Source organism: Sus scrofa, chromosome 8 (genome assembly GCF_000003025.6).
Source record: "Sus scrofa isolate TJ Tabasco breed Duroc chromosome 8, Sscrofa11.1, whole genome shotgun sequence".
Lineage (NCBI taxonomy): Eukaryota > Metazoa > Chordata > Mammalia > Artiodactyla > Suidae > Sus > Sus scrofa.
In genome coordinates, this window is record NC_010450.4 from 80,490,935 (window position 1) to 80,517,887 (window position 26,953).

Sequence of the window (26,953 nt, forward strand, 5' to 3'; positions counted from 1 at the left end):
TAGAGGGAAGGGTCCTGGGGTTGGGAGAGATCCCTGAAGAAGTGATGGGGTCTGACCCCAACAGGGTGAAGAGAAGTGATGGGAGAGGCTGGATGAGCAGGACTTGGTAACTGATTAGATTTGATAGTGAAAATTTGAACCCACTGGGTGCCTGGCAGGTGGCAGCACCCTTCTGAAGTCAGTGGAACATAGAGGCAGGGATGTTATGTAAAGGAAGTGAACACGTGAAATGGGAACATCTGGGAGAGCTTGGAGCTGGATGCAGAGGGCCAGGAAGTCATTCACCACAGAGCTGTTTGCGCTGGGATCGTGGTCAAGAATATTCAAGGAGAGTGGACAAATGAGGGAAAAAATGACCAAAGGCTGAAGAAAATCCACCTGGGTGATCGAGACAATGAGAAAGAGCCTGCAACACAGAGAATGAGCTCCATACACCTTTTCAGAACCAAAGAAGCAGAGGGCTGCCTAGAGCAGGGAAAGTCAACTGTGCTCCTTTGTTACTGAAAGATATTAGTGAATAAGAAGGGAAAATAGTCTGTTTGCTTTAATTTTGTCATTGAGCCATATTAATGGTTTAATTGAGATTTCACAATGCATCTTGTTGAGGCTACACTTTCTCTTCAATTTATCTTGCGTCAGTCCCACTATATACTTTTCACACTCAAGACAGTTCCAAAAGAAGCACATTCCAGGGACCCTGTTGTGGCTCAGCAGCTTAACAACCCGACACAGTATCCATGAAGATGCGGGTTCAATCCCTGATCTCACTCAGTGGGTTAAGGATCTGGCGTTGCCACAAGCTGCAGCTTAGTTCGCAAATGCGGCTTGGATCCCGCATTGCTGTGGCTGTGGTGTAGGCCTGCAGCTGCAGCTCCAATTCAACCCCTGGCCTGGGAACTTCCATGTGCCACAGATGCAGCATAAAAAAAAAGAAAAAAAAAAGAGGAAGCACATTCCCTTATGGCAGGAATGCTGTAGAAGTTCAAAACTGATGACTAGGAGTACCCGTCCTGGCTCAAGGAAATGAATTTGACTAGTAACTCTGAGGATTCAGGGTCAATCCCTGGCCTTGTTCAGTGGGGTAAGGATCTGGCATTCCTGTGAGCTGTGATGTAGGTTGCAGATGCGCCTCGGATCCCACATTACTGTGGCTGTGGTATAGGCTGGAAGCTATAGCTGATTCATCCCCTAGCCTGGGAACTTCCACCTGCCACAGGTGTGGCCCTAAAAAAAAAAAAAAAAAAAAAAAAAAAAGTGATGACTACTGTGACTGCTCTCACCTGAGATCACTGATTTGTCTTGGGAGCCTACTGCATACCAGGGACTCTTGCATGCACTGTGGTGGTGTGTGCTAGGGAGGAAAATGAAGCAGACAGGGGGCAGTTTTTGGAGAAGGGATGTTTTCAAGAGGAGTCAGGAAAGGCCTGACTGAGAAAGTGACATTTGGGTAAAGCACTGAAGTGAGGTGGGGGGGTGGATAACATAGATATCTAAGTGAATAGGGAACAGCACATGCAAAGGCCCTGGGGTGGGAGCACACCTGGTGTGTCTGTGGTCTGGAAAGGAGGCCAGGGGCACTAAAGAGAGGTTAGTAAATTCTCAAGGACCAGATTGGGGGCCTGTGGTTATAGATTGACTTTGGGTTTTCCTCTGAGTGTGAGGGAGAGCCTTTGGATGGTTATGAGCAAAGGAATGAATAAGGCTCACTCTGGCTCCAGGGGAAGGCAGGGGGCAAGGAGGAACAGGAAGATCAGCCTGCAGGCATTCGCACATCCTGCGAGGAGGTGATGATGGCTTAGACCAGAGTGGTACCAGAGGAGGTGTGGGAAGTGATCCAAATCTGTTTTCTAAGGACAAAGTACATAGAATTTAACAGATTGAGAAAGAAAAAGGAGAGAAAGCAGAGTCCAAGTTGCTGTATTGGTCTGCTAGGGCTGGGTAACAAAGTACCACAAGCAGGTGGCTGAAACAGCAGAAATGTATTGTTTCATGGTTCTGTAGGCTTCTCTCAGATTAATGTGTCATCTGAGTTAGTTCCTTTGGAAGTCCTTGAGGGAGAAGGTGTTCCATCCCTCTCTCCCAGCTTCTGGTAGTTTCTTGGCCATCTTTGGCCTTCCTTGACTTAAAAAGCATCATTCTCTTCATCTTAACACTGCACTCTCCCTGTGTGTGTGTCGATGTCTGCATTTCCTCTTTCTAATAAGGGCACCAATCCTGTTGGAGTAGGAGCACACCCTTCTCTAGACCGACCTTGACTTAACGAATCATATCTGCTGTGACCGTATTCCCAAATAAGGTCATGCTCTGATGCTAGGTCTTCAACATAGGAATTTGAAGGAGGAAAACAGTTTGGCCCAGAGCAGTTGTCATCAACTGAGCCTAGAAAGGGAGTTTGAATAGAAGGCGACAGTTTGAATAGAAGGCGACAGTCCCAAAGACAAAAGTTAAGAGACTCTTAAGTTTGGGGACCAAGAGCAAGACTCGGAAAAAAAAAAAAAAAAAAAAAAGTTAAGTACAAATCCCATATATGTGTGCAGTTGTGAAAAAGAAGTAGCGTGTTGATGATTTTTAAGTTATATCCTAGTTGTTTATGAAGTCATGGTATTTCCTTGTGAAGCACAGAGAGTCCGAGTATGGATTGAGTTTTTCTGGCTCATATGCCTAAGAAGTTACTGGTGCTGAAATGGAATGTTTTGAATGCCATAAAGAAGTCAAAGGACACTAATAAAAATAATAAAGAGCACTTTTCTCGGAAGGAGAAACAACTTTGGAGAACATTGCTTCAGTCCTTGATTTCAGAAGTCATTTTCTCGAAAGTCAGTCATGTCACAGTGCTCTGATCTGCTGAAAAGTTTGATACCTCATCTATTTTTGGTGAGTGTAGTTAAAACACAGAAAATCGTTTAGAAAAATCATCAAGGCCATCTTAGCACATTTTAGCTCATTTGCTAAACAGAGAAATCGTCTCCATGAGATAGTCGGTCTAGCCTTTTGGTATGTTTTCCTTGAGTCTTTTTCCCACGTTCCTGCTGTCTCACATGGAGAAAAAAGCCAGGACAGCAAAGAAATGGCACTGACATACAACAAACCTATCCAGCGTTTTTTTGTTTTTTTGTCTTTTTGCCTTTACTAGGGCTGCTCCCTCGGCATATGGAGGTTCCCAGGCTAGGGGGTCTAATCGGAGCTGTAGCCATCGGCCTACACCAGAGCCACAGCAACGTGGGATCCAAGCTGCATCTTTGACCTACACCACAGCTCATGGCAACACCGGATCCTTAATCCACTGAGCAAGGCCAGGGATCAAACCCGCAAACTCATGGTTCCTAGTCGGATTTGTTAACCACTGAGCCACCACAGGAACTCCTATCCAGCGTTTCCTGACCATATCCAGCTGGCATTTCTTGGAGCCATCGTGCATTTTGCTTCCTCTGCCCCCTTTCTTGGTCTGGCTGTCATCTAATTGGGCTTCAAAGCTCAGCTCAGCTGTCAACTTTTGGGAAGCTTTCTGGTGGGTGTGTTCCCACCCTTGCTAGTAGGGAAGGCTGAGCCTGCCCTGTGCTGCCATATTACCTCGCACCTAAGCACGTACCGTAATAGTTCATGTCTCCACCACCTTGGAGAATAGGGACTGGGCTGTCTACATTTATTTCCTCAGTGCCTTGTACAGGACCTATGGGTAGATATGCAATACGTGCATGTGAATGAGGCATGGAAGAAAATAATAAAGTTCTTTGCATGCTTGGAACACGTGTCACTGAACTATGAGACCTGATTAGAATTTAAAACAAGGTAGCTCATGGCGTTCCCATCGTGGCTCAGCAGTAACAAACCCAACTAGTATCCATGAGAATGCGGGTTCGATCCCTGGCCTCACTCAGTGGGTTAAGGATCTGGTGTGGCTGTGGCTGTGGTGTAGGCCAGTAGCTGCAGCTCTGATTCGACCCCTAGCCTGGGAATTTCCATATGCTGTGGGTTCGGTCCTAAAAAGCAATCAGTCAATCAATCAATAGCAAGTTTGCTCAGATTATACATGAGCCAGCACAGTCAGAGGGACTATATCATGAGAAGAATCTCCTTAAAAAATATTCATACAGATTATTACTAAGGTTAAATGTGTCCCTAAAAGCTGAAGCCTTCCTTTTCTTACCATAGAACATACCTGAGAGAGTTATCTGAATGGCTTGTTTCTAGTCCCGACTATGCCCTTTCAAATTAGTACGCAAAATGAAGTCATTTGACCGTGCCTGTGTAAGGTAACATGGGAACAAATGCAGGAGCTAGGAGGGGTAAAATTGCTGGTAGGAGAGGCAAGAATTACTTTTATTTTAATTAGTGGATTGTTTTGGAGAGAGGAGAGTTTTGGGGGTTTTGTGTGTGTGTGTGTGTGTGTGTGTGTGTGTGTTTTGTCTGGCATAATTGAGATATTCAGTCTGAGTCCAGGTGAAGAGAGTTGAAAAGGATTATAAGAGCCCTTTGATGCCAAAAATACTTCCATGATGACTCAGCTCAAGGTTTCTCTCCTCCCTGCTCACCTAGAAATGCAAATACTGTTTTTCAGTAAGCATTCTCAAAAATAAGAAAAAGAGGAGTTCTCGTCGTGGCGCAGTGGTTAACGAATCCGACTAGGAACCATGAGGTTGCGGGTTCGGTCCCTGCCCCTGCTCAGTGGGTTAACGATCCGGCGTTGCCGTGAGCTGTGGTGTAGGTTGCAGACATGGCTCGGATCCCGAGTTGCTGTGGCTCTGGCATAGGCCGGTGGCTATAGCTCCGATTCGACCCCTAGCCTGGGAACCTCCATATGCCGCAGGAGCGGCCCAAAGAAATAGCAAAAAGACAAAAAAAAAAAAAAAAAAAAAGAAAAAGAAAAAGAAAAAAGTCGACGTGATTATTTACACTTCCTTAATATGGAGAAGAGTCTTTGCTATGGAGAATTCCTGACACATCACCTTCATTTACTTAGTCACGTGGTATGGGACCGTATTGAATTCTTTTATGGAACCACAATTATTGACAGATCTTGGGTTTTAAGCTGTATAGCACGTCAAATATGCCCTTACAGCATAGTTATTTAAATCTTGATTTCTTTCCCCAGCTCTACTTTACGAAGTGTTTCTACTGGATCCTCAAGACCTTCCAAAATATGTTTGGTGTGTGGAGATGAGGCTTCAGGATGTCATTATGGGGTGGTAACCTGTGGCAGCTGCAAAGTGTTCTTCAAAAGAGCAGTGGAAGGTAAATGTTCATGTGGGTGTTCCTTTTACACATTTTTTTCCTCTCTAGTTTACCTGCACAATTAACCTGATACCCTTATGGGGAAATAATTCAAACTTGGTTTTGGATGTAATCTGTCCATGAAAAATAGTAATGATGCCTTGTCTAAAAACCACTTAGAGATTTTTCAACCGAGCAGTATTTCATGGCCAAAATTTGACATTGTCAGTGGAGATCAACCAAAAGACTGGTTGTATGTTGTTCGTTTGTCTCGGTTTGTTTGGATCCCGAGACTTAGAAAAATGACTCTTTGTTACTGTAAAGTGAATGTGCACGATCTGGAAGAGTGGGTTTAACTAGGCATGTGCAGAATACAGCATGTCTGCCCTGGCCTATGTTTTTGGACGCACATATGTGTTTGTGGCAAATTAAAACAGTCGTATCAGGATCATGTGTGTAATTTAACTTGTGTTTCTTAGAGAGTAATGTCATTTAACAGCTACGTGAGATTCCCAAGTCCCCATTTGAGCCCTACTTTTGTTCCTATGGAAGGTTTCCAAACCAGTGCGTTAAGTGAAAAATTGGACTGAGATTCTTTAAGTCTACTTAGGCTAGCTTTTGCTTCTGTCCAAATAATTGTACTTCCTAAGGAGAAGTGGTCTTTTAGTTTGTTTTTGCCTTCCTCCAGCCTCACCTACAAGCAATTAATTAACATCGCCTTTAAGCCAGATGGTTTTATTAGTGATGACTACGATGATTGGTCAAAATGTAGGCTGTGCTGCCATCAGTGGAAGTATTGTGTAATTGACACTTATTCTCACTAAGTTGTTCAGCATTAAGATTTCTGCAGGTGTACTCTCCGTACATTTTTCTGAGAGATGAATTGGTACTTCAGAAGCTTAAGCATAAAACGACTTGAATGTTTCATCTCTGCTTTGCTGATGACCACAAGGAAATGTCCTTAGTTCTAGGATGAAAAACATTAAGTAGTTATTTCTGTGCATCTGGGATTGATTCTGCCTTATTTAACGGAGAGTACATGCTTTTATATTATTGACACTATTAATTATTTAATAGTCCCTAAACCCAGCGTGGAACGGGTCATAGGAGTTCCCATATTTCTTTCTTGGGATATGGGCTTTGGGTGACAGGTGACAGAAAATTCCCCATAGACTGGCTTAAGCACCAATGTAAATTCGTTGGTCCCCATAACTGGGAAGTCCGAGTGTGGGTGTGGCTTCGGGCAAGTCACAGTCTTAAGCAGAATCATCTGAACTCAATCTCATTCTTGCCATTGCCTGACTTGGCTCTGGTTCTCATGCATTTTTCTCTCATGGTGATGAGACAGCCACTGGGCCTCCATTAAGAAGAGGTTTTCTGTTCCCACGGGTTGTTTAAAAAGCCCCCAATTGAAACTCTGTAGACTGAGCTTGACTCCTGGGACCCTGTCCACACCCATCACTGTGGCCAGAGGAGTACAGCGACTGGTCAGCTAGCTCTGGCTGGAATCTGCCAACCTGAACCACTTCCACCAACAATGGGGATAGGCATCTCCCCCGAGAATAAAAGGGGGAGGGGGATTCTGTATCCAGAAGGCTGATTTCCAGGAAATGGGGGAAGGAAGTTTGTAGAATATTGAAATCAATTTAATTTTTTAAAGGTATTTTCCCTGCCTCCTTAATGATATGATTGGCTCAGTAGAAGAGAAATAGATAAGATTTATGATTTACCTCTGGCGTCTTTCTAATGCCACTTTATACCTTCCAATATAAGGATCCTTCCCAGGCTCACTAAGTCGTGAACAAAGGCAGTAAGTAAAAATAAAGCCATGAGGAGAAGGACGTTTGGAATGAGTGCCTCTCTGTTGCCCTTCCTATGGATCAGCCTTTACATCAGAACCCACATTCTGGCTTTTTATAGAACCTTCTCTGTTTCTGAAGCAAAAAGACTTTCTAGATGTTTTTGCTTAGTTTTTGTTGTTTTAAGTAGTTTCTTTGGAAGTAAGTGAGGAGAGATTTGTTGCTGTAACTACATATGAGTGGGGAAACACACATTTTCTTTCATTGGAGAGCTGATCAATAATGGATAATGAACTTTGACAAACGCCTTTTGAGACTTTTAGCTTATTCCCTGCTTATTTGGGTATTAGAATTTTAATCAAACACCTTTTCAGACTTTTAGCTTACTCCCTGCTTATTTGGGAATTAGAATTTTAGTGCTCATCTGTGTGAAACAAGGCTATAAATTTTAAATATCGACTTTATGGGAGTAGTAACATATTTGTTTTTGTTTTGCACTTTCTATTTGCTTATTGCTTTATGGCGTGTGAGATGAGAGAGGGAAGATGTGAGAAATAGGACTGTCTTTGTATCCGAATTTTTAATTTAATAAGAAATAATTTTTAAAATATTTTATGTAATTGGAGTCACTAATTTCACAAAATTATGGTCTGTGGATGTTATTTTTATTCTTTTCCAGATGAAGACTTTGGGGATCAGACCCAGTCAGCTAATCTATTCAGAGTCACATGGCCAAACCTAGACCCATTTTAAAGTCTTATGACTCCAAAGTTAAACCTAAGGCCTTATAACTCTACATCTCATCATCTCTTCTTTCCATTTTCCACAATCCTCAAGTTCATGAAAATCTTCCTCCTTGTGTCCTTCTGTTTATGTCTGCCCGGTGGCAATGAAGACAGTGGTGTGAGCATCGAGAAGGCTCCGTGGGATGCCCTCAGTGTGTATCTACGTGTGTGTGTCACTGAGTGTGTACGTATACACACTTAGACAAACGTGTGTGTGTGTTTTGATATTTGAATATTTACTAAGGGTGTTTTCTGGTTTTAACCTTAAGATCCTTCTCACATTACAAAAACAGAGGCTCCTGAGTGGGTAGAGGGAGCAGAGAGGAGGGGAGTCCGTTCAAGTCAAAGGGAATGAGTGACACAGGGGTGGAACTGGAAAGGACCACTAGAGAAGAGACAGAAAAACATGAGAGTCCGGGCTTTGAGCTTGTTGGCCTGGAGCTTTTTGCCCTAGAGCACCCCGCTACAAAGCTTGGTTGCAAGGGTAGCAGTGACTCCATGGGGATCCTACACGTCATTGATGTTGAGTGTGAATTATGTTCTCTGTGTTCTAATGGGACATACAGATGTGCCTACGTTTTCTTCTTAACATTTAATATAAAAACACCTAGAGGTCTCATCCAGAGTAACTTTTGTGCCATTAATGTCTGCTTAGAGCCATATTACTGTACCTCACAATGGAAACTTACTGATTTATTTTTAAATTTGCATTGCTGGAGTTCCCATCATGGCTCAGTGCTAATGAACCCAACTAGGATCCATGAGGATGCGGGTTTGATCTCTGGCCTTGCTCAGTGGGCTAAGGATGTGGCGCAGCTGTGGCTGTGGTGTAGGCTGGCAGCTGCAGCTCCGATTCAACCCCTAGCCTGGGAACCTCCATATGCCAAGAGTATGGCCCTAAAAATCAAAAACAACAACAACAACAAAAACCTTTACATTGCTTATTTGCCTTGAAGATTTGACAGGACCTTTCTGTCTTAAGAAAAAGAATATGCATACGTGTGCATGGGCACATTCACGTGCATGTACACACACATACACACACACACACACACGCATATTTTAAGTAGATTTCTATCTTGTGAGAGAAACTGGACTGGCTTTAGGGTGAAGAGACATGGTTTTAATTTCTGACTCTGCCTCTCGCTGGGTATGGGATTAAGGCATGCTTTTTCATTCACCTTGGCCTCAGTTTCTTTATATGTAAATGGAAAAGATAGTATTGATGTGCCTTTTGCTATGAAAAAAATCACATGAAAACAGTGTTTTTGCAGATTTGATAAGTCATAAAGAGAGATCTCGACTCTTCTCTAGGAACAGATGCTGAAGTTTTCTGGCCGTGTGTGTACACAGAGATTGTGTAAATGATTGAGTGCCATTGTGCCGTTACGTCTTCACTTTTTCTTCATTAGATCTTCATTTTTCTTATAGTACATTATTTTGCCCATAAAGCTGCCCTTTGATGTTGTAAGATCCTTCACTGGCAATTCTCAAAGTTCTCAAAGGATGTAGGAATAGAACCTAGCAACACCAGAGATATTTAGAGCCACTAAACAAATGTTTGAATATACGCATGAAAGTACCTATATGGATGGCATCAGAGCATTCCAGGTTAAATAACTTTTCCCCAGATTGGCAATGAAACTGGCCCTAGAATTTATGCAAACCTTTGGACTTCTCATCTGCAGCTGCTAACTCTGGTCTGTTTTTACTACCTCAGTCTCCTTCCAACTGCAAATTGCCATTAGCACCATCTCATGTACATTTTACTCTGTGATCCCTCAGTGGATGGAGCTGACTGCATTCAGTGTGCTGTTTTATAATCTCATTTTCTTTCAGGATATTCAGTGTACAGGCAGTGTCTGGAAGACACAGCTACCACAAACCACTGAAGAGTTACCAGGCTGTAAAAGAAGAGGAAAGTTCATTATTAAGTAAAGTCAACTGGATTTATATTTTTGCAAGCAGACCTGTTAGGTTAAAGAATCCGTATCATTGTACAGTCATCCAAATGAAATGATGTCTGTTTCCACACTCAGACCTTTCCTGTCAAGTCAGAGATTGATAAATCCATTTCTTGGAATGAAATTGCTTTAAAAGCTCCAATTTTAGATTGATCTCACGAGTCCTCAAAGGTACCTGGGGACACACCCATCATTCCTTTCACATGTACTTAATAGCATATCAGAGAGAATCTTTAAATTCATAGGTTGATTATTCTTTTGGGGGGGGATGTTTTTAAGGCCATGTAAAGGTGGATTAATAATTTATTTTCTTCACTTTTCTGAATGAATGAGTGCAGATCCAGAGGAAAAACAGTTCCAGAGGAAGGTGTGTCTCACCATGTCATGGACCTGAGTTATCCCATCAGTGCTGTGTATGCTCTTGGGCAAGAGGGACCAGCAAGCATGAGTATGAGCAAGCATGAGGTCTGGGGGGCGATGGGCAGTGCAATTCCGGTAGGATGAGGACGGCAATCGAGTGGACATAGGTGAAATTGGGATCGTATCACCTAACACCTGAAATAGTGCGATCCCCTCCTAATTGGCAATCTAAAGCTAAGGAAATGGTAAACCAAGGAAGGACCATGGACTTACTAGGTGACCTCAGTTCATGATATGATATAGCCTTCCGTGTTCCCCATGCACCATGTGCGGAAAGCTAATGGGCATCAGAGGCCATGGTCACGCCTACAAAACTGCTGAGTCAGAGACAGGAAACCAGGAACTGTTGTAGCTGACAGTTTTCTCATGAAACATTTTAAAGGTTAAGGTAATTTTTTTTTCCCCTCCCTTTCACCAGAAATTAGGAACCCGAGGAGAGTTTCCGTTGTGGCTCAGTGGTTAACGAACCCGACTAGGAACCATGAGGTAGCGGGTTCGATCCCTGGCTTTGCTCAGTGGGTTAAGGATCCGGCATTGCCGTGAGCTGTGGTATAGGTAGGTCGCAGATGCGGCTTGGATCCCACATTGCTATGGCTCTGGCGTGGGCTGGCGGCTACAGCTCCGATTAGACCCCTAGCCTGGGAACCTCCATATGCCGCAGGAGTGGCCCAAGAAAATGACAAAAAAAGAAAAGAAATTAGGAACCAGGTAACCTGATTCTTTCTAACTACTTATATATATATATATATATATATATAGTAAGAGCTTAAATAAATACCTTCCTGGTAAATCATATCTGTGATTTTCATAAACACTCCTTCCCTCTGTACATAGGCACAGGGCTTTAGTGTTAATTGCAAATGTTTGCCCAGATGTTTTATATTCATCCAGTTGGTTGCTATGGGAACATACAGAGCCATGACATTTAGGCCAACCTGGAAGGTCAGGGAAGCTCCTTAAAGCATTGACCTCCCCAGGCTGAATCTCAAAAGATTAGAATTGGCAGTGCTAAGTGGAGAGTAAGGACAGGCTGTCTGCACAGGGGACCAGAAGCAACCTCGTGTTACCACTGGGACCATGTGAGGTGTGAGGAGACAGAAGGGGAGGCATAGCGGGTCCAGGTCCTGGACTCTAGAAATGGGACTGAACTTAATCCTCGGGCCAAACAGAACCGCTGGATGTTTTCATCCAGCAGTATGGTGAGCTCAGGTTTGCATTTAGTATCTGGCTTCAGGGAGGCATACTCATTTAAAGGGGGACAGTTCCCCTGGCTCTTTGAAATTGTTTTGGTGCGAGATGACCAGAGAGACAATTAGACCAGCAGCATTAGTGAGACAGGGGAGAGGATAGCCACCAGGACTGCCTAGGAAGTCACGCTGGTGGTTCTGTATTGGAGGTGAAGAAGCAGAGATGAAGGCTGACTCCTCAGGCTGGGCTTCTGGTGCCCTTTGCTGAGATTGGGAACACTGGCGTGGGGGGCAGAGGTCATTCACTCAACAGATGTGTATTCAGAATCTGCTAAATGCCAGGTACCATTCTGTGCATACCTAGGGACTTCTTGGATGAAGAGCAAGTGAACGAAATAAAGATCCTTGCCATGTGGTGCTCACATTCTAGTGAGGGGTGGTGGATAGATTAAACATAGTCAATGAGTTATTGGTGGAGTATGTGAAAAGTTCGTAGGTTGCTATTGAAAAAAAGCACTGCCAGGATGAAGGGGATTGAAATGAGATTCCGTTTAGGACAATGAGGTTGAAATGTCTCAAGGACATTCAGATGTGACTAAAAGGAAGTTTGGATGAGTGAATTTGAAGCTTAGGGAATAGGGTAAGATTGAAAAATAAAGGTTTAGGAGTTCCCATTGTGGCAGACAGTGGTAATGAACCAGACTAGTATCCGTGAGGCCAAGGGTTCAATCCCTGGCCTCGCTCAGTGGGTTAAGGATCCGGCGTTGTCATGAACTGTGGTGTAGGTCACAGACGCAGCTCAGATCCTGCACTGCTGTGGCTGTAGTGTAGGCTGGAAGCTGTAGCTCCAATTCAACCCCTAGCCTCAGAATTTCCATATGCTGCAGGTGTGGCCCTAAAAAGCAAAAAAAGAAAAAGGTTTTAGAATCATCATCCATGAAAGTAGATGCATTTGCCCAGGGAATGGTATTTAGAGAGACAAGGAATAAGCAAAGGTTAGAACCTTAATCTAGGATATTGTGTGGTGTGTGTTTGTGTGTGAGAGAGAGACAGGTGAGTGAATATTTTTCTCTCTCTTTCCTCCAAGCTGTACATGGAAAATCCTTAGTTACTTGGTCTCTGGTTCTTAAAAGCTTAGCTGAACTGCAGCATTATTACATCTGACTTTTCAATCCCATTTTTTGTTCTTGATTTATCATTAAGCTTAATTCTTATTGAATCTCATCTGGTCTAGAACCCACAAGCAAGTGAGGGGCTTTGACTTGCTAACCCTGACAGAGGGAATGCCACCCAGGTAGAGGACGCTCAAGCAACATGCGTTGCTATTTAAGTGTATGTATGGGGTTTGCCCCCTGTTTCTGTCACTGTTTCTCTGAAGTCAAAAATATGTTGAAGTGACTTATTAGAAAATAATTTGACATAGGGACATGTAGACCAAAAGTAAATTATTAGTAGCAAAAGAGAGCTTTTTGTTGCTTCAAATTTCCCATGAAAGTGCACCTTGCATAGCAAATTTGAAGTGTCCATTAGAAGCACAATAAGCAATTCTCAAGCATTCCCATGTCTGCAACTTATCCTATTCCAGAAGAGAATCGAAAGACACTTGCAGCTTCACATGAAGTAAGATGAAGTTTCTAATAACTGAAATGAAAAATAGGACCAAGGGAAGATGAAAACAAGTAGGAACAATAGCGACAGCAATGGGGATAATATAGAGAAAATATGCCCTTTGGCCTTTGCAGAGACTGGCCACTTCCTTGACTTGCTAGTCTCCAAACCACAGACAGTGGTGAGTCACGTGACTGAACGATGATTCTAAAAAACTAGGTGAGGGGGTTGCCTCTTTAGGAGTATGTTTTCATGAGCTGCTTGGTTGCAGTGTGCCTGTGTTTTTTTCCATGTGAATTGTAACTCGATGTTTAAAAAGTAACTCTCCCATTTACATTAATGGAGTAGTTTGGTCATCTTTTTTAAAAATTAAAATATAGTTGTTTACAGTGTTGTGCCAATTTCTGCTGCACAGCAAAGTGAGTCAGTCATAGATACATACACATTCTTTTTTAAAATACTATTTTCCATCATGGTCTATCCAAGGAGATTAGAGATAGTTCCATGGGCTGTACAGAAGGGCCTCATTGCTTATCCATCCTAAGTGGAGTAGTTTGCATCTACTAATCCAAGATTCCCTGTCCATCCCACTCCCCACCCCCGCCCCAAAGCTTGGCAACTACAGATCTGTTCTTATGTCTCTGAGTCTGCTTCTGTTTTGTAGATAGGTTCATTTGTGCCATATTTTAGATTCTACATATAAGTGATATCATACGGTATTTGTCTTTTCCTTTCTGGCTTCTCTTAATATGAGAATCCCAAGTTACATCCGTGTTACTGCAAATGGCATTATTTCATTTTTTGCAGCTGAGTAATATTCTATTTTATATATATACCACATCTTCTTAATCTATTCATCTCTCAGTGGACATTTAGGTTGTTTCCATGTAGTTTGGTTTATCTTAACAAGCAATATACTTTATTCTGCCAACCACGTGCTCCTATACTAATAGCTATTATTTATGGAACAGTTACTTGATGCCAGGCAAACACTGTGCCAGGTACCCCGTGTTTTATCTGATTTTTTCCCTCATAGCAGCCTTCTTAAATCTGAAGTTCAGTGAGTTTTGCAAGGTAATATCTTTAAATCTGAACCCTCTAGGCATTTGCGGTGACAAGGAAAACATTGCCTGTTTTTTAACAAGGCTGAATGGTATGATGCTTCCACTCTTAAGATTAATAGCAATAATAATAAACATATGTATCCTTATTTTGTGTTCACTATGCTAAGGACTTCATTGTATATTATCATTTTAATCCTCATAATAATCCTGTGAATTAAGTACGGTTATTATCTATCCTTATGTTAATAATCCATCACCTGAGACCTGGAGGAGGTAGGTTAGTCCAAAGTCACCCAGATTGAAGGAAGTGGCAGAACTGGGATTTGAACCCAGGAAGCCCAGGCATTTTGACCCTGCGTACTTAGCATATAAGCTGTAGGGCCTCTCCCAGGCTTATATCAGATACCAACTATTTTTACCCCTCAAAAATGTAGGGCAACATCCCTTAGGAAGAGCACATTATAATTTAACATTTATCCTGCCATACTCTAAATAATTAACTCCTAGCCATTCCAAGTCGAAACACTAATTTGAATTTCTGTTGCCCTAATGGAAAAGAAATGGGGTAGTCTCTATTTTTTTCTTAAGGAACGAACTCCCTATTTTTTAAAAAATTGCCATTACCGTCCTGAAGTACCTCTTTAAAATCCTGAAATTAATCTAAAACTTTACTTAAAATTTTTATCTCCCCATGTTTCATTTCCCGTGTGTGATAAAAATTAGATGTAGCCTTTCAGGCCCAGAGAACCATTGCCAGAAGGGCCTTCCTCCTCCAAAGCTGTGAGCCCCTAACCCTCAGCCCTGCTGTCTGCTGAAGACCTGGCAGCTTAGAAACTGACCCTAGAGCAAGGAGACACAGGACTCCTCTCAGGGAACCTGCACTTATGATGTAATTAGGATTGTACCGCTTATGTGATTCCATCCTCTTGAGAGTGATTTGACACTGAAAATGAAAATGGCTAAATTGACTGCAATCAGTGCCAAAATAGAGTCTTAGAAGATGTGAAGGGGGTTCCCGTTGTGGCTCAGCAAGTTAAGAACCTCACGTTGCCTCTGTAAGGATTTGGGTTCAGTCCCAGGCCTGGCTCAGGGAATTAAGGATCCCGCATTGCTGCAAGCTGTGGTGTGGGTCACAGATATGGTTTGGATCCATTGTTGCTGTGGCTGTGGTGTAGGTCTGCAGCTGCACCTCCAATTTGACCCCTAGCCTGGGAACGTCCATATGCTGCAGGTGCAATGGTAAAAAGAAATTAAAAAAAAAAAAAAAAAAAAAGGAAAGTGTTGAGATCCGTCACCAAAAGGGTTGAAGCAACCTCTACAGAAAAGCAGACAGAATTCCGAAAAATTCACTTTTTACCTGGAGATATTTTCCCGCACTTTTTGAAATAATGAAACTATAAAAGGCAGTTGGGCAGATCAGCTTAGTTTTAGGCAACCATTGTCAGTGGCCACTTTGGCTGTTCAGTGCCTCATGTGGGAAGTTACGCAATGAAATCAATAGCCCGGAGTTCCCTAGTGGCCTAGCAGTTAAGGACCCAGCATTGTCTCAGGTTAGATCCCTGGCCCCAAGAACTTTGCCAAAAAAAAAAAAAAAAGGAAACAAGAAATTGAGAGCCTGGCAAAGGTGTTGAGCCAACAGCACCAATGAAAGAAACAGGCCTACAGGGTGCGGTGACAGTTGGGAGACGTGTACCCTTGACACTGGTTGTATCTGAGGTACTAAATGATGGTTTTAGCAGCTTCGGACACTGTAGGAAGCCACAGCATGAAGCTGTTGATGCCTGAGAAGGAAAAACAATTCTGTAGGGGGAAAAAAAAAGAAAGAAAGAAAAAAAAGATGCCAGTGTTTCAAGTCTCCACGATTTTCGCTGTATTTTTTTTTTCTTTGACCCTTATTCCTGGGTAGCTTTGTTCACTGTCCATCCTAAACTCTTAGATCCAAAAGAGAGGCTGCTAATGATTTCTTTAAAGATAAGCAAATACCTGTCACACAGACACACCCTCTCAGAACTCTGCCCCCGCCCCAAGTCAACCGGAGCTTGCTGTTCTAAGGAGGAGGGCAGACCTTGAGTGTCAGCAAGAAGACTTCAGAACCACTTGAAACTATCATAAAAGCGTCTGCGGACCTGCTCACGTTCTCTGTCTCTCTCATGCTCACATGCCTCCTCCCTCTGATATCCTAGACCAAATCCACGTCTGGAGAAGAGCAGGTTGACGCTGAGGGATAGAAATCACCCCCTCATAGCACGTAGCTTGTTTCCATTTGCCCTCCGCAGCCCTGTTTGAAGCCCTTTCATCAGTGCTAGTGTTTGGAATTTGTTGACTCTAACATTACATGTTACAAAAGCATCACCTTCCTGTATGTGCTAAGACGCTAATTAACACTGAACTCTCCTACCTCACTTAGCAAAAGACAGTCCCTAAGGAAGAGTAAGAAATGAAATGCATTTGCCCCTCACAGGTATGAGACGAAAGCCTCCATTAAATCACTGGCCTTTGACAACTGAATGCAGCTTTACTAAAAGCTTCTCTTTACTTTTCTAGTGGTAAAAACACAAAGCAAATGAAATAAAAGATTAAAGCCTCAAAATCTAGAAGCGCATGGTAACTGGCAACAAGATTTGAAAAGTCCACTTGTAGCAAATTAGTTGGGGAGTAGGTGGGATGAGGTTTTTAGGATGCTTATTAGAAATTCATACTTCTCTGTGGATGAAGCCTGGAGATGTCATACAGGCTCGTTAAATTATATTTGGTTTGAAGGAATCAAAGCTATAGAATCTGGGGGAAAAACACACAAATACTTCCTTCTCCCACCTAAACTCTTCTCTATTTTCTTTCTCAATGGGAAGAACTAGGGCTTGAGTTTGGAGATTCATGCCAACCTCTTCAAAGCCATACTGACCATCTAATTTTTTAGTGAAAGATCATATCCAACAATTTAAACACTCACTGCGAGAGTTCACCAGTAAGAGGCTGTATAGTAAAACATCACCCACACAGGTTCCAAGGTCATTTTTAAGGTATAGTTTGTGGGTCTAGAGAGAAAAATGCCCTTGGGGGCAGACAGCCTGGACTTGAGTCCAGAATGACCCTGCCCACTCTGAGACTTTGAGCAAATAATTGAACTTCTGTCTCCTCTTGTGTACACAAAAGAAAATAAATCTTAAAAGTATCTGCCCTACCCATTTCTCAGAATTAGGAGGATAATCAGTACACATAACACATAAATTTAAACTGCTTTCAAAACAATAAAGGGTTGCTTTACAAACATTACATTTAAAAATGAATTTTCCCCTCCTTAGCAAGTAGTTGAATCAGTATGCCTTGGTTCTCAATACAAAGTGGAATATTTAAATTCCAGCTGCTTTCTGTACATGTTAAATATTTGCTTTGAAGGAAAGAAAGAGTAAAAATCAAAGGACAGCATGTTTCACTTTAAGTAAAGCTCAGAGGTTTGACCTGCTTGTCATTGGTTTGGGTGGGTCCGTGTTGTTCATAAGGATCGTATCCAAGGGCCACGGTGGGGAAACCTTTGTATTTAAGATCCAATTTAAATTTAATCTTTCCTGAGTACAGAATCAGACAAAGAACAGAGACAGTTTTCACACTCTTTCTCTATGTTAAACAATTTAGAAGATCACAATTACTCTTTAATTTTTTTTTAAAGAACTATAGAATAGATAAGCAGCGAGGTCCTATTATACAGCACAGGAATCATATCCAGTCCCCTGGGATAGAACATGATGGAAGATAGTGTGAGAAAAAGAATGTACATATATGTATGACTGGGTCACTGTGCTGTACAGCAGAAATTGACGCATCACTGTAAATCAACTGCACTCTAATATAAATAAATAAGTAAATGTGTCAGGGTTTTTTTTTTTTTCTTTTTTTCTTTTAGGGTTGTACCCTTGGCATATGGAAGTTCCTGGGCTAGGGATCAAATCAGAGCTGCAACTGCCGGCCTATGCCATAGCCACAGCAATGCTAGATCCAAGCCAAGTCTGTGACCTACACCACAGCTCATGGGAATGCCAGATTCTTAACCTACTGAGTGAGGCCAGGGATCAAACCCTCATCCTTATGGACACCAGTCGGGTTCTATTTCCACTGAGCCACGGTGGGAACTCCTGTACTAGGATTTCTAAAACACATCCCACTCATGTTGAAGGACTTAATTGGAAAACCGGTGCAGAATTAGTCTAGGTTGATTGTTTTTCGTCTGGCCTGTGCCATAGTTTTTTCCCAGTTGAATCAGGCTCAGCAATTTGATATTGCTAGTATTACATGAGTACTAATTGTTTTGTTTTTTTCCGATCCAGTATGAACTGCAGTTGCCTTCAGAAAAAGAATAGGGATGAAGAGTATAAATAGCCACTAATGAGAAATCTTAAATAAAAACCACTGTTTTTAATAGTGGAGAAACTGTTACAGGAATGTCATCGTTAAATTATAACAGATTAAAAGGTCTTTCATATGCTCTTCCCGTTCATTATTTCAAATTGAATGTGTTCTGATCCACGTGACTGAGATATAGATTTATTTAAAGAACTTGAGTTGCTATCGTTGGTAATATTTAAAATTCAAAATATGTGTCTCTCCCAAATATTGAATCGCTAACCTATCCCTGACTTAACTAGCATTTCATAGAAGAGAGCTTTATTACGACTAAGGTCAAATCACTGAAATATGAAGACCTAGGTCCAGAACTTGGAGAATCAAGCCAGGAGCCGGTGCGAGAAGACAGTGAAAAAGCCAGAAATCAAAAGGACCAGAGCCAATGCTGGATAAAGTGGTCACTGAAAATGCAAAGGGAAATACTGTATGTGTGTCCGCAGTATGGAACTGGGCAGAAGCCGGACACGTTCCTTCAATTTAGCCAGCACCTGTTGGTTTCTTACTGTGTCCTAGGCTGAGTGTGTGATTCAGTCCATTCCTATTAACAGAAAGGCATGACAATCCAGATACCACCCTTTCTTTAAAATTCTAAGCGATACACACTTTTTTTTAATCCTCTGTTGTATCTTGAAAATTATCTGTAATGCAAAAGTCATCATTGAGAATGAGCTTTGTCTTTTTCCGTTGAAGCAGTGCAAATTGTGCAAAAATCGATTGGAACCAGGAAAAATTTCCCTTTTGACAAAGATTCTCACTGTTGAGCTCAGTTTTCTAGGTAGAAAATTGGAGTTTTCAAGGGCTGATGGCTATTTTCCTTTAGTAGGCTAAGTTGTAATTTATAGTCCTGACCCAGAGGTTGGGGGTGGGAACAAAAGAAAAGAAATTATTTTAGTCGGAGAAATTAACCTCTGTTAAGCTATTAGCACATCCTTTGTAAAAGCAGGAAATGAAAATGATTTTTAAATTATTTGAAATATCAAGCAAATTGTCTTTCCTATAGCAAGGGGAGACTATTAGAAGTTTAACATAAAAGTGTGTTTCTTCATTTATGAAAGAAGACAGGGCAGACTGCCTGCTTTGTCTTTACCATATTTTACCACAACTAATTGTGCTCTTTTTTTCTTTTTTAACTATCCATTATGGTCTGAAATTACAATTTAAAAAAGAATAGTAATCTGGAGTTTCCATTGTGGCTCTCGAGTTAAGACCTAACATTGACTCTGTGAGGATGCAGGTTCAAACCCTGGCCTTGCTCAGTGGATTAAGGATCCGGGTTGCCGTGAGCTATGATGTAGGTCGCAGATGTGGCTTGGATCCCATGTTGCTGTGGCTGTGGTGTAGGCCAGCAGCTACAGCTCTGATTCGACCCCTAGCCTGGGGACTTCCATATGCCACAGGTACAACCCTAAAAAGAAAAATAAATAAAAAATAAAAAAGAATAGTGATCTAAAAAGGGTCTTAGTAGACATTGATGAAAAAAATTACTGGTTTTGAAAAAGAATAGCTAGGAAAATAATTATGTAACTATGTGTTTTAGGTATAAAATTTCTTCAATCAGGAGTTCCCATCATGGCTCAGTGGTTAATGAACCCAACTAGTATCCATGAGGATGCAGATTCGATCCCTGACCTCGCTGAGTGGGTTAAGGATCCGGCATTGCCATGGGCTGTGGTGTAGGTGACAGATGCGGCTCGGATCTGGTGTTGCTGCTACAGCTACAGATCCTATTCACCCCCTAGCCTGGGAACCTCCATATGCCACAAACGCAGCCCTAAAAAGACAAAAGATCAAAAAAAAAAAAAATCTTCAATCAGCTTTCCCTTTGAGTGTATTAAATTAAATGTACTCAGCATATGTGGTAATGACCTTTTGAACACCCTCATTTGCTAGCTGGGCTGCGGAAGAATGCCATTCCAAATGCTTGTGATTATCTTGCTTTCAGTAAAGACTTTTTAAAAAAATAACTGTATTAGATTTTTTTATAGTTACTGAAATATGTATAAGTTGAGACATTAGTATTTCTCGAATGTAAATAGTTTTCCCTTTAGTAACTGCACTATGACCTTGTTCTGTAATACGTTCTATGTGGTTTGCTTTGGGAAAAACAGTAACCCAAGAAAATGCCGTATTGCAGAGAGGCGTGTACCTCTGCGGCAGTTGTGCTGCTGACCATAGACCAGGCTCTCTTTTAAAATAGAAATTACTGCATCTAGAATCGCTCTCTGCTTTCTTCATCCCATTTAATAAGGTGAAATCAGCTGTTCTTATTTTTACTTTCAGGTTTCTAGAACACATTGCATGTAGCCACTCATTCTTATTGAATGACTAATTAAGAAACAGATTGGAAATTAATCCTAGGCAATGACTTATTTAATTCCGTATTTGCATTATACAGGTAAATCATAGGATCAGTATTCTTCCCACTGTTTAAGATTCTACTAAGGTCGTATAATAAAATATGATCTATTTAAAATAGATCATAACTCCATTTCCTTATACAAAAATTTCCAACAAAGACCGTATTTCCAGCTTCAGTCTCATAAAGCTCAATGTTTATTTTGGGGTTTGTTTTTAAAAGTTGCTTCCATGTCTTGGCTATTATAGATAGTGCTGCAGTGAACATTGGAGTGCATGTATCTTTTCGAGTCATGGTTTTCTCTGAAGGTATGCCCAGGAATGGGATTGCTGGATCATATGGCAACACTGTATTTACTTTTTTGAGAAATGTCCATCCTGTTCTCCATAGTGGTTTTACCAATTTGCATTGCCACCAAGAGTGTAAGAGGGTTCCCTTTTTTCCACACCCTCTCCAGCATTTATTGTTTGTAGACTTTTTGACGATGGCCATTCTGACTGGTGTGAGGTGATAGCTCATTGTAGTTTTGACTTGCATTTCTCTAACAATTAGTGATGTTGAGCATCTGTTCATGTGCTTTTTGGCCGTCTGTCTGTCTTTGGAGAAATATCCGTATAGATCTTCTGCTCATTTTTTATTGGTTTTTTTTGGGGGGTATTGATATAAAATTCCATGAGATGTTTATATATTTTGAACAGTAATTCATTGCCATTTTTAAATGTACAGTTCAGTGGCAGTAAATACATTGACATGGTTGTGCAGCTGTCACCACCTCCTACCCTGGTAACTCTTTGCATCTTGTAAAACTGAAACTCTGTACCCAGTAAACAGTCACTCCCCAATCTCCCCTCCCACAGCCCCTTCAACCACAATTATACTTTGCCTTTGTATATTTTGTCTTTGAAACCTATGCTTTTGTTTAATCTTAATGGTAATTGAAACTAGACGATGGTATCTCTGTGTCCAGATTCAGTGTAGATGTACCATGTTATCGCTGGGATCATAACCTTAGAAACCTCTGCTCCAAGTCCAATGTTACTGTCCCTCATACTGGCCGTGGTAAACATTTATTAAATGTGAGAGTGAGCGCAGCACTGAAATGGACAGCCTCTGCTTTTTTTTTCTGAATACTTTCTGTAGGAGTCAAGTGTAGTAGCCTTGTGTTGTGATGATGAAGTTAATTAGAGGAATTAAGCCTTTTGTCCGCAGTCCCACAGTGAAACGTAGAGGTAGGAATGGAAGGCGGGCCTTCCTGACTCCAGACTCTGCTTTGTCCAAGTCTACCATGGAGCACTTCTAGCCCTGAGAGGCAGATGAGGTCCCAGCTCTCCCTGATTCCTTGCCATAAAATGGAAATGGGTGATAACTTGTGTATGACGATGTTTTGGTGATGGGCAGTGACGTGTGCCAGCCACTTGTCACGTTGTCCACATTAAAGAAATAATAGCTGTTCTCAGTACTCTTATTACTTGTCAGACCAGACACATACTACAGAGTATGCAGAGCTCTCTAAGTGGCTACTTGATGGAATAATACATAAGATGTTAGGGGCATAGTAATTGTATATATCCAATTCCAAAGCCCCCTGCACACATGTTAAATATAAAATGTGTATTTGAAACCAGTAAAGGGGCTGCTTTGAATCCTGGTGAGAATAAATACTGCTGAAATTGGATGTAGACATAGAGCAGGCTGCTTTTTCCAGTTGTTAAAATAGCTCTGTATAGCTCTGTTTCATTATCAAATCGGGTGATGGATGACATTAAAAGCTATAATACTGTTTTGCCAAAGAGATTCACTGCATGATATTAGGTGTGGGCCCAGATCAAAAGTCCTAACCTGTCATTTTTCTAAAAGGAATAATTTAAATTCTAACTTGAAACAAACTTGTACTAAAACTGTGCCCACATAGACCTAACAGAGAGAGATCCTTTCAAAAACTTCTAGAAGAAAAAGAAGGGAATGCAATAGTTGTTTAAAATATTAGCCAGTTTCTTTTCCCTGAAGACCGCATCTGCAGAAACCAGAATATGCTGGCAGGTAAAGTTACGATCCTGGGGGCTTTGCTCCTAAGAAGGATTGTGCAGAGACACTCCCCTCCATTTCTTCACAGGCAGTTGCAATAACAGCTGCTTGTATTTGCCCACGTCTTCATATCAGCAAACACTTGCACGCGGCACAGCTCACCAGTGACAGAACTGAGACTCAAACCTATGTTGGACTTCAAAGCCAGTGCCATTCCCTGACAAAGTAGCCAAAGCTGCGAGCATGGAATATTGGAGAAAAGTGGAAAGAGGGAGTGCCCCTTGGTTAAAAAATTTTAATTAGAGTTGAGCCTGTCCCAAAGTACTTTGCTCAACTTCTGGTTTAAATTTTAAGAAAATACTTGCCCAGGACTCTCATCCCCAAACCTATAACTGACCATTTAGAAGGAAGTATGTAAACTTAAGATTAAGAGAGTCCTATTTACCAAGGATGGTGTTTGTGTCACTGGCCTCTTAAAGCACAGAAGTCAATACATATCTCAGGACACCTGTCAAGGTGGTATTTTTGCCAGGAGTTAACTGCCATCTCCACCCATACAGGTGCTGACCGTCTTGGTCCAAATCAGCAAGAATTTACTATGATACAAACTCGCTATGCTACATCAAAGCCTGTCCCTCAAACCAACCCGTCTTAATAAGGTCCACAGTGCCAGTTGTAAATGGTCCAACCACAGGAGACGTTTCTGTTGCAGAAGTTACAGTAGTAATCATACAGCACTCTTCTTCAATAAACTGGGTATCAATGTCACATTTGGCACACAGTTAAAATCAACAAATGATTTGCTTTTCAAGACTTCTGGGGAGTTCCCGTAGTGGCTCAGTGGTTAACAAACCCACCTAGTATCCATGAGGATGCAGGTTCAATCCCTGGCCTTGCTCAGTGGGTTAAGGACCTGGTGTTGCCGTGAGCTGTGGTGTAGGTTGCAGATGTGGCTTGGACCTGCATTGCTGTGCCGGCAGCTATAGCTCCAATTCAGCTCCTAGCCTGGGAACCTCCATATGCTGCAGGTGCAGCCCTAAAAAGACAAAAGACAAAAAAAAAAAAACAAAAAACAAAAAAAAAAACCTTCCAAATGTTCTGCACCATGGTAGGAAATCAGAATGGCTTCATGTTTTCAGTTATCAATAGGTCATTGTAGATTTGGGGAGCAGGTTTTAGGGCAACACAGAGCCAGTCAGGATTCCTGCTTGGAAATATTCAGGTATACCCCCATTTAGAGAAAGCTCACTCTGTGAAAGTCTCTATTTGTTGACTTGGAAATGATATAAATTATCAATGAATCTTCCATTGGTATTATTACTCCTCAGTATGTAAGGAGGTGTGGGGAGCCCTTAGAAATCCAGGAAGACAGGTCTGGTCTCCAGCAGAACTCAGGATACTACATGGATACTGGAAATCCTTTTTAAAACTAATAATTGAAACAGTTAAATGAAGTAAAATTAACTTTGCTCTGAGTTGGTTTACCTAACAGTAATCAGCTTATTAGTGGTGTTCGAGAAGATCCTATTTATCATGGGACCATTTTCTTTCCCAGAGTTTAAAAAAAAAAAAGCCTGGAAAGAAAGAAATAGCCAGCTACCTATTTTATTTTAAAAGAAAAAACATCTGGAGAAAATCATGTTACCTAAAGGGTAAATTTCTTGTAACCAGTTAATGTTCCTACTTGTGTTAGAATCATTTTAATAGTTATTTCATGCCCTAAGTTAGTCTTTTGAGTAGACATAAAATTTGTGATTTTGCAGAATGTTTTTGGAAAATTAAATGTTTGAAACTTACTGTAATTCACATTCCTCTACTTATATGTTAGCACTATTTCTCTTTACTTTGTAATAGACTTTTTTTCTAATCTATGCTACATTTTTGTTTTTATTTTTTAATTGTTATTTCCCCAATACAACTTTTTTTCTACTGTACAGCATGGTGACCCAGTTACACATACATGTATACATTCTATTTTCTCACATTATCATGCTCCATCATAAGTGACTAGACATAGTTCCCAGTGCTACACAGCAGGATCTCACTGCTAATTCATTCCAAAGGCAATAGTCTGCATCTACTAACCCCAAGCTCCCCATCCACCCCACTCCCTCCCCCTCCCCCTGGGCAATCACAAGTCTATTCTGCAAGTCTGTGATGTTCTTTTCTGTGGAAAGGTTCATTTGTGCCAGATATAAGTGGTATCATATGATGTTTGTCTTTCTCTTTCTGGCTTAGTTCACTCAGTATGAGAGTCTCTAGTTCCATCCATGTTGCTGCAAATGGCATTATTTCATTCTTTCTTACGGCTGAGTAGTATTCCATTGTGTATATATACCATATCTTCCTAATTCAGTCATCAGTTAATGGACATTTGGGTTGTTTCGATGTCTTGGCTATTACGAATAGAGCTGCAATGAACATGCTGGTGCATGTGTCTTTTTTAAGGAAAGATTTGTACGGATATATGCCCAAGAGTGGGACTGCTGGGTCATATGGTAGTTCTATGTACAGATTTCTAAGGTACCTCCATACTGATCTCCATAGTGGTTGTACCAGCTTACATTCCCACCAACAGTGCGAGAGAGTTCCCTTTTCTCCACACCCACTTCAGCATTTGTTATTTGTGGACTTATTAATGATGGCCATCTGACTGGTGTGAGGTGGTATCTTGTGGTAGTTTTGATTTGTATTTCTCTAATAATCAGGAATGTTGAGCATTTTTTCATGTGCTTGTTGGCCATCTGTATATCTTCCTTGAGAAAAATGTCACTTCAGGTCTTTTGCCCATTTTTCCATTGGGTTGTTGGCTTTTTTGCTGTTGAGTTGTGTAAGTTGCTTGTATATTCTAGAGATTAAGCCCTTGTCAGTTGCATCATATTGGAACTATTTTCTCCCATTCTGTAAGTTGTCTTTTTGGTTTCCTTTGTCAGTTTGATTAGGTCCCATTAGTTTATTTTTGCTCTTATTTCTGTTGCTTTGGGAGACTGACCTGAGAAAATATTCATAAGGTTGATGTCAGAGAATGATTTGCGTATGTTCTTCTCCAGGAGTTAGATGTTGTCTTGTCTTATATTTAAGTCTTTCAGCCATTTTGAGTTTATTTTTGTGCATGGTGTGAGGGTGTGTTCTAGTTTCATTGATTTGCATGCAGCTGTCCAGGTTTCCCAGCAATCTTTGCTGAAAAGACTGTCTTTTCCCCATTTTATGTTCTTGCCTCCTTTGTCAAAGATTAATTGACCATAGGTGTCTGAGTTTATTTCCGGGTTCTCTATTCTGTTCCATTGGTCTCCATGTCTGTTTTGGTACCAGTACCACACTGTCGTGATGACTGTGGCTTTGTAATATTGCTTAAAGTCTGGGAGAGTTATGCCTCCTGCTTGGTTTTTGTTCCTCAGAATTGCTTTGTCAATTCTGGGTCTTTTGTGGTTCCATATAAATTTTTGGATTCTTTGTTCTAGTTCTGTGAAAAATGTCCTGGGTAATTTTATAAGGATTGCATTGAATCTGTAGATTGCTTTAGTTGTAATAGACTTTTAAACTTCTTGTCTTTAAAGGGTAGTTGATTGGATGATAAAATTTCATTGGTTAACCAGCTTTTTAATAAGTAGTCTTCTCTCCTGCTTATAGAAGAAAATATTTTCTGAAAAATATTAGAAAAAAAATGAATGAGGAAGACAGAGAGAAAATATCTATGCTTTAAGCATAACAGGGAATTAGATGAGAGCCAGTAAATCCGGGACTCACCAGAGTACTACGTGTGTGTGTGTTTTAAATGTGTGTGTGTTTTAAATGTGTGTGTGTGTGTGTGTGTGTGTATAAGTTCAGAGCATATATACATATATTCTCCCAACTTGGGAGAATGCTTCCAAGATTTTTTTTCCTATATATATTCTCATATTTTTTAGACCTGATAGGTTTCCAGACTAAGATTTCTGAATCCAATGAGGATTTTCAATTTAAGAAATGTCGTCAGATTATTTCCCAAAAGGTTGAAAAAATTCATGTTTCCACCAACAGTATATCTGAGTACCCTTCCTCCATCCCTGTCAGCAACAGGGACTACCACACCTTTTACTTTGTTCTCCTTTGATAAGTGTATATCATTGTTACTCTTTAAAGAATTGTGGTAAGAT

At 41.1% G+C, this 26,953-nt stretch overlaps 1 protein-coding gene across 4 annotated transcripts in view; it reads left to right on the plus strand.

The window, feature by feature from the left end:
• The window catches only part of NR3C2 (nuclear receptor subfamily 3 group C member 2), a 365,879-nt gene that overhangs the window by 187,763 nt on the left and 151,163 nt on the right, over positions 1-26,953 (plus strand). For 3 of the 4 annotated variants that reach the window (XM_013978843.2, XM_013978840.2, XM_013978839.2), the window contains exon 3: positions 5,093-5,232. In XM_013978843.2, coding sequence (XP_013834297.1) covers positions 5,093-5,232 — 140 coding nt within the window. Of the gene's footprint in view, positions 1-5,092; positions 5,245-26,953 lie in introns of all 4 variants that reach the window. The other variant, XM_021100657.1, reaches the window with a different exon arrangement.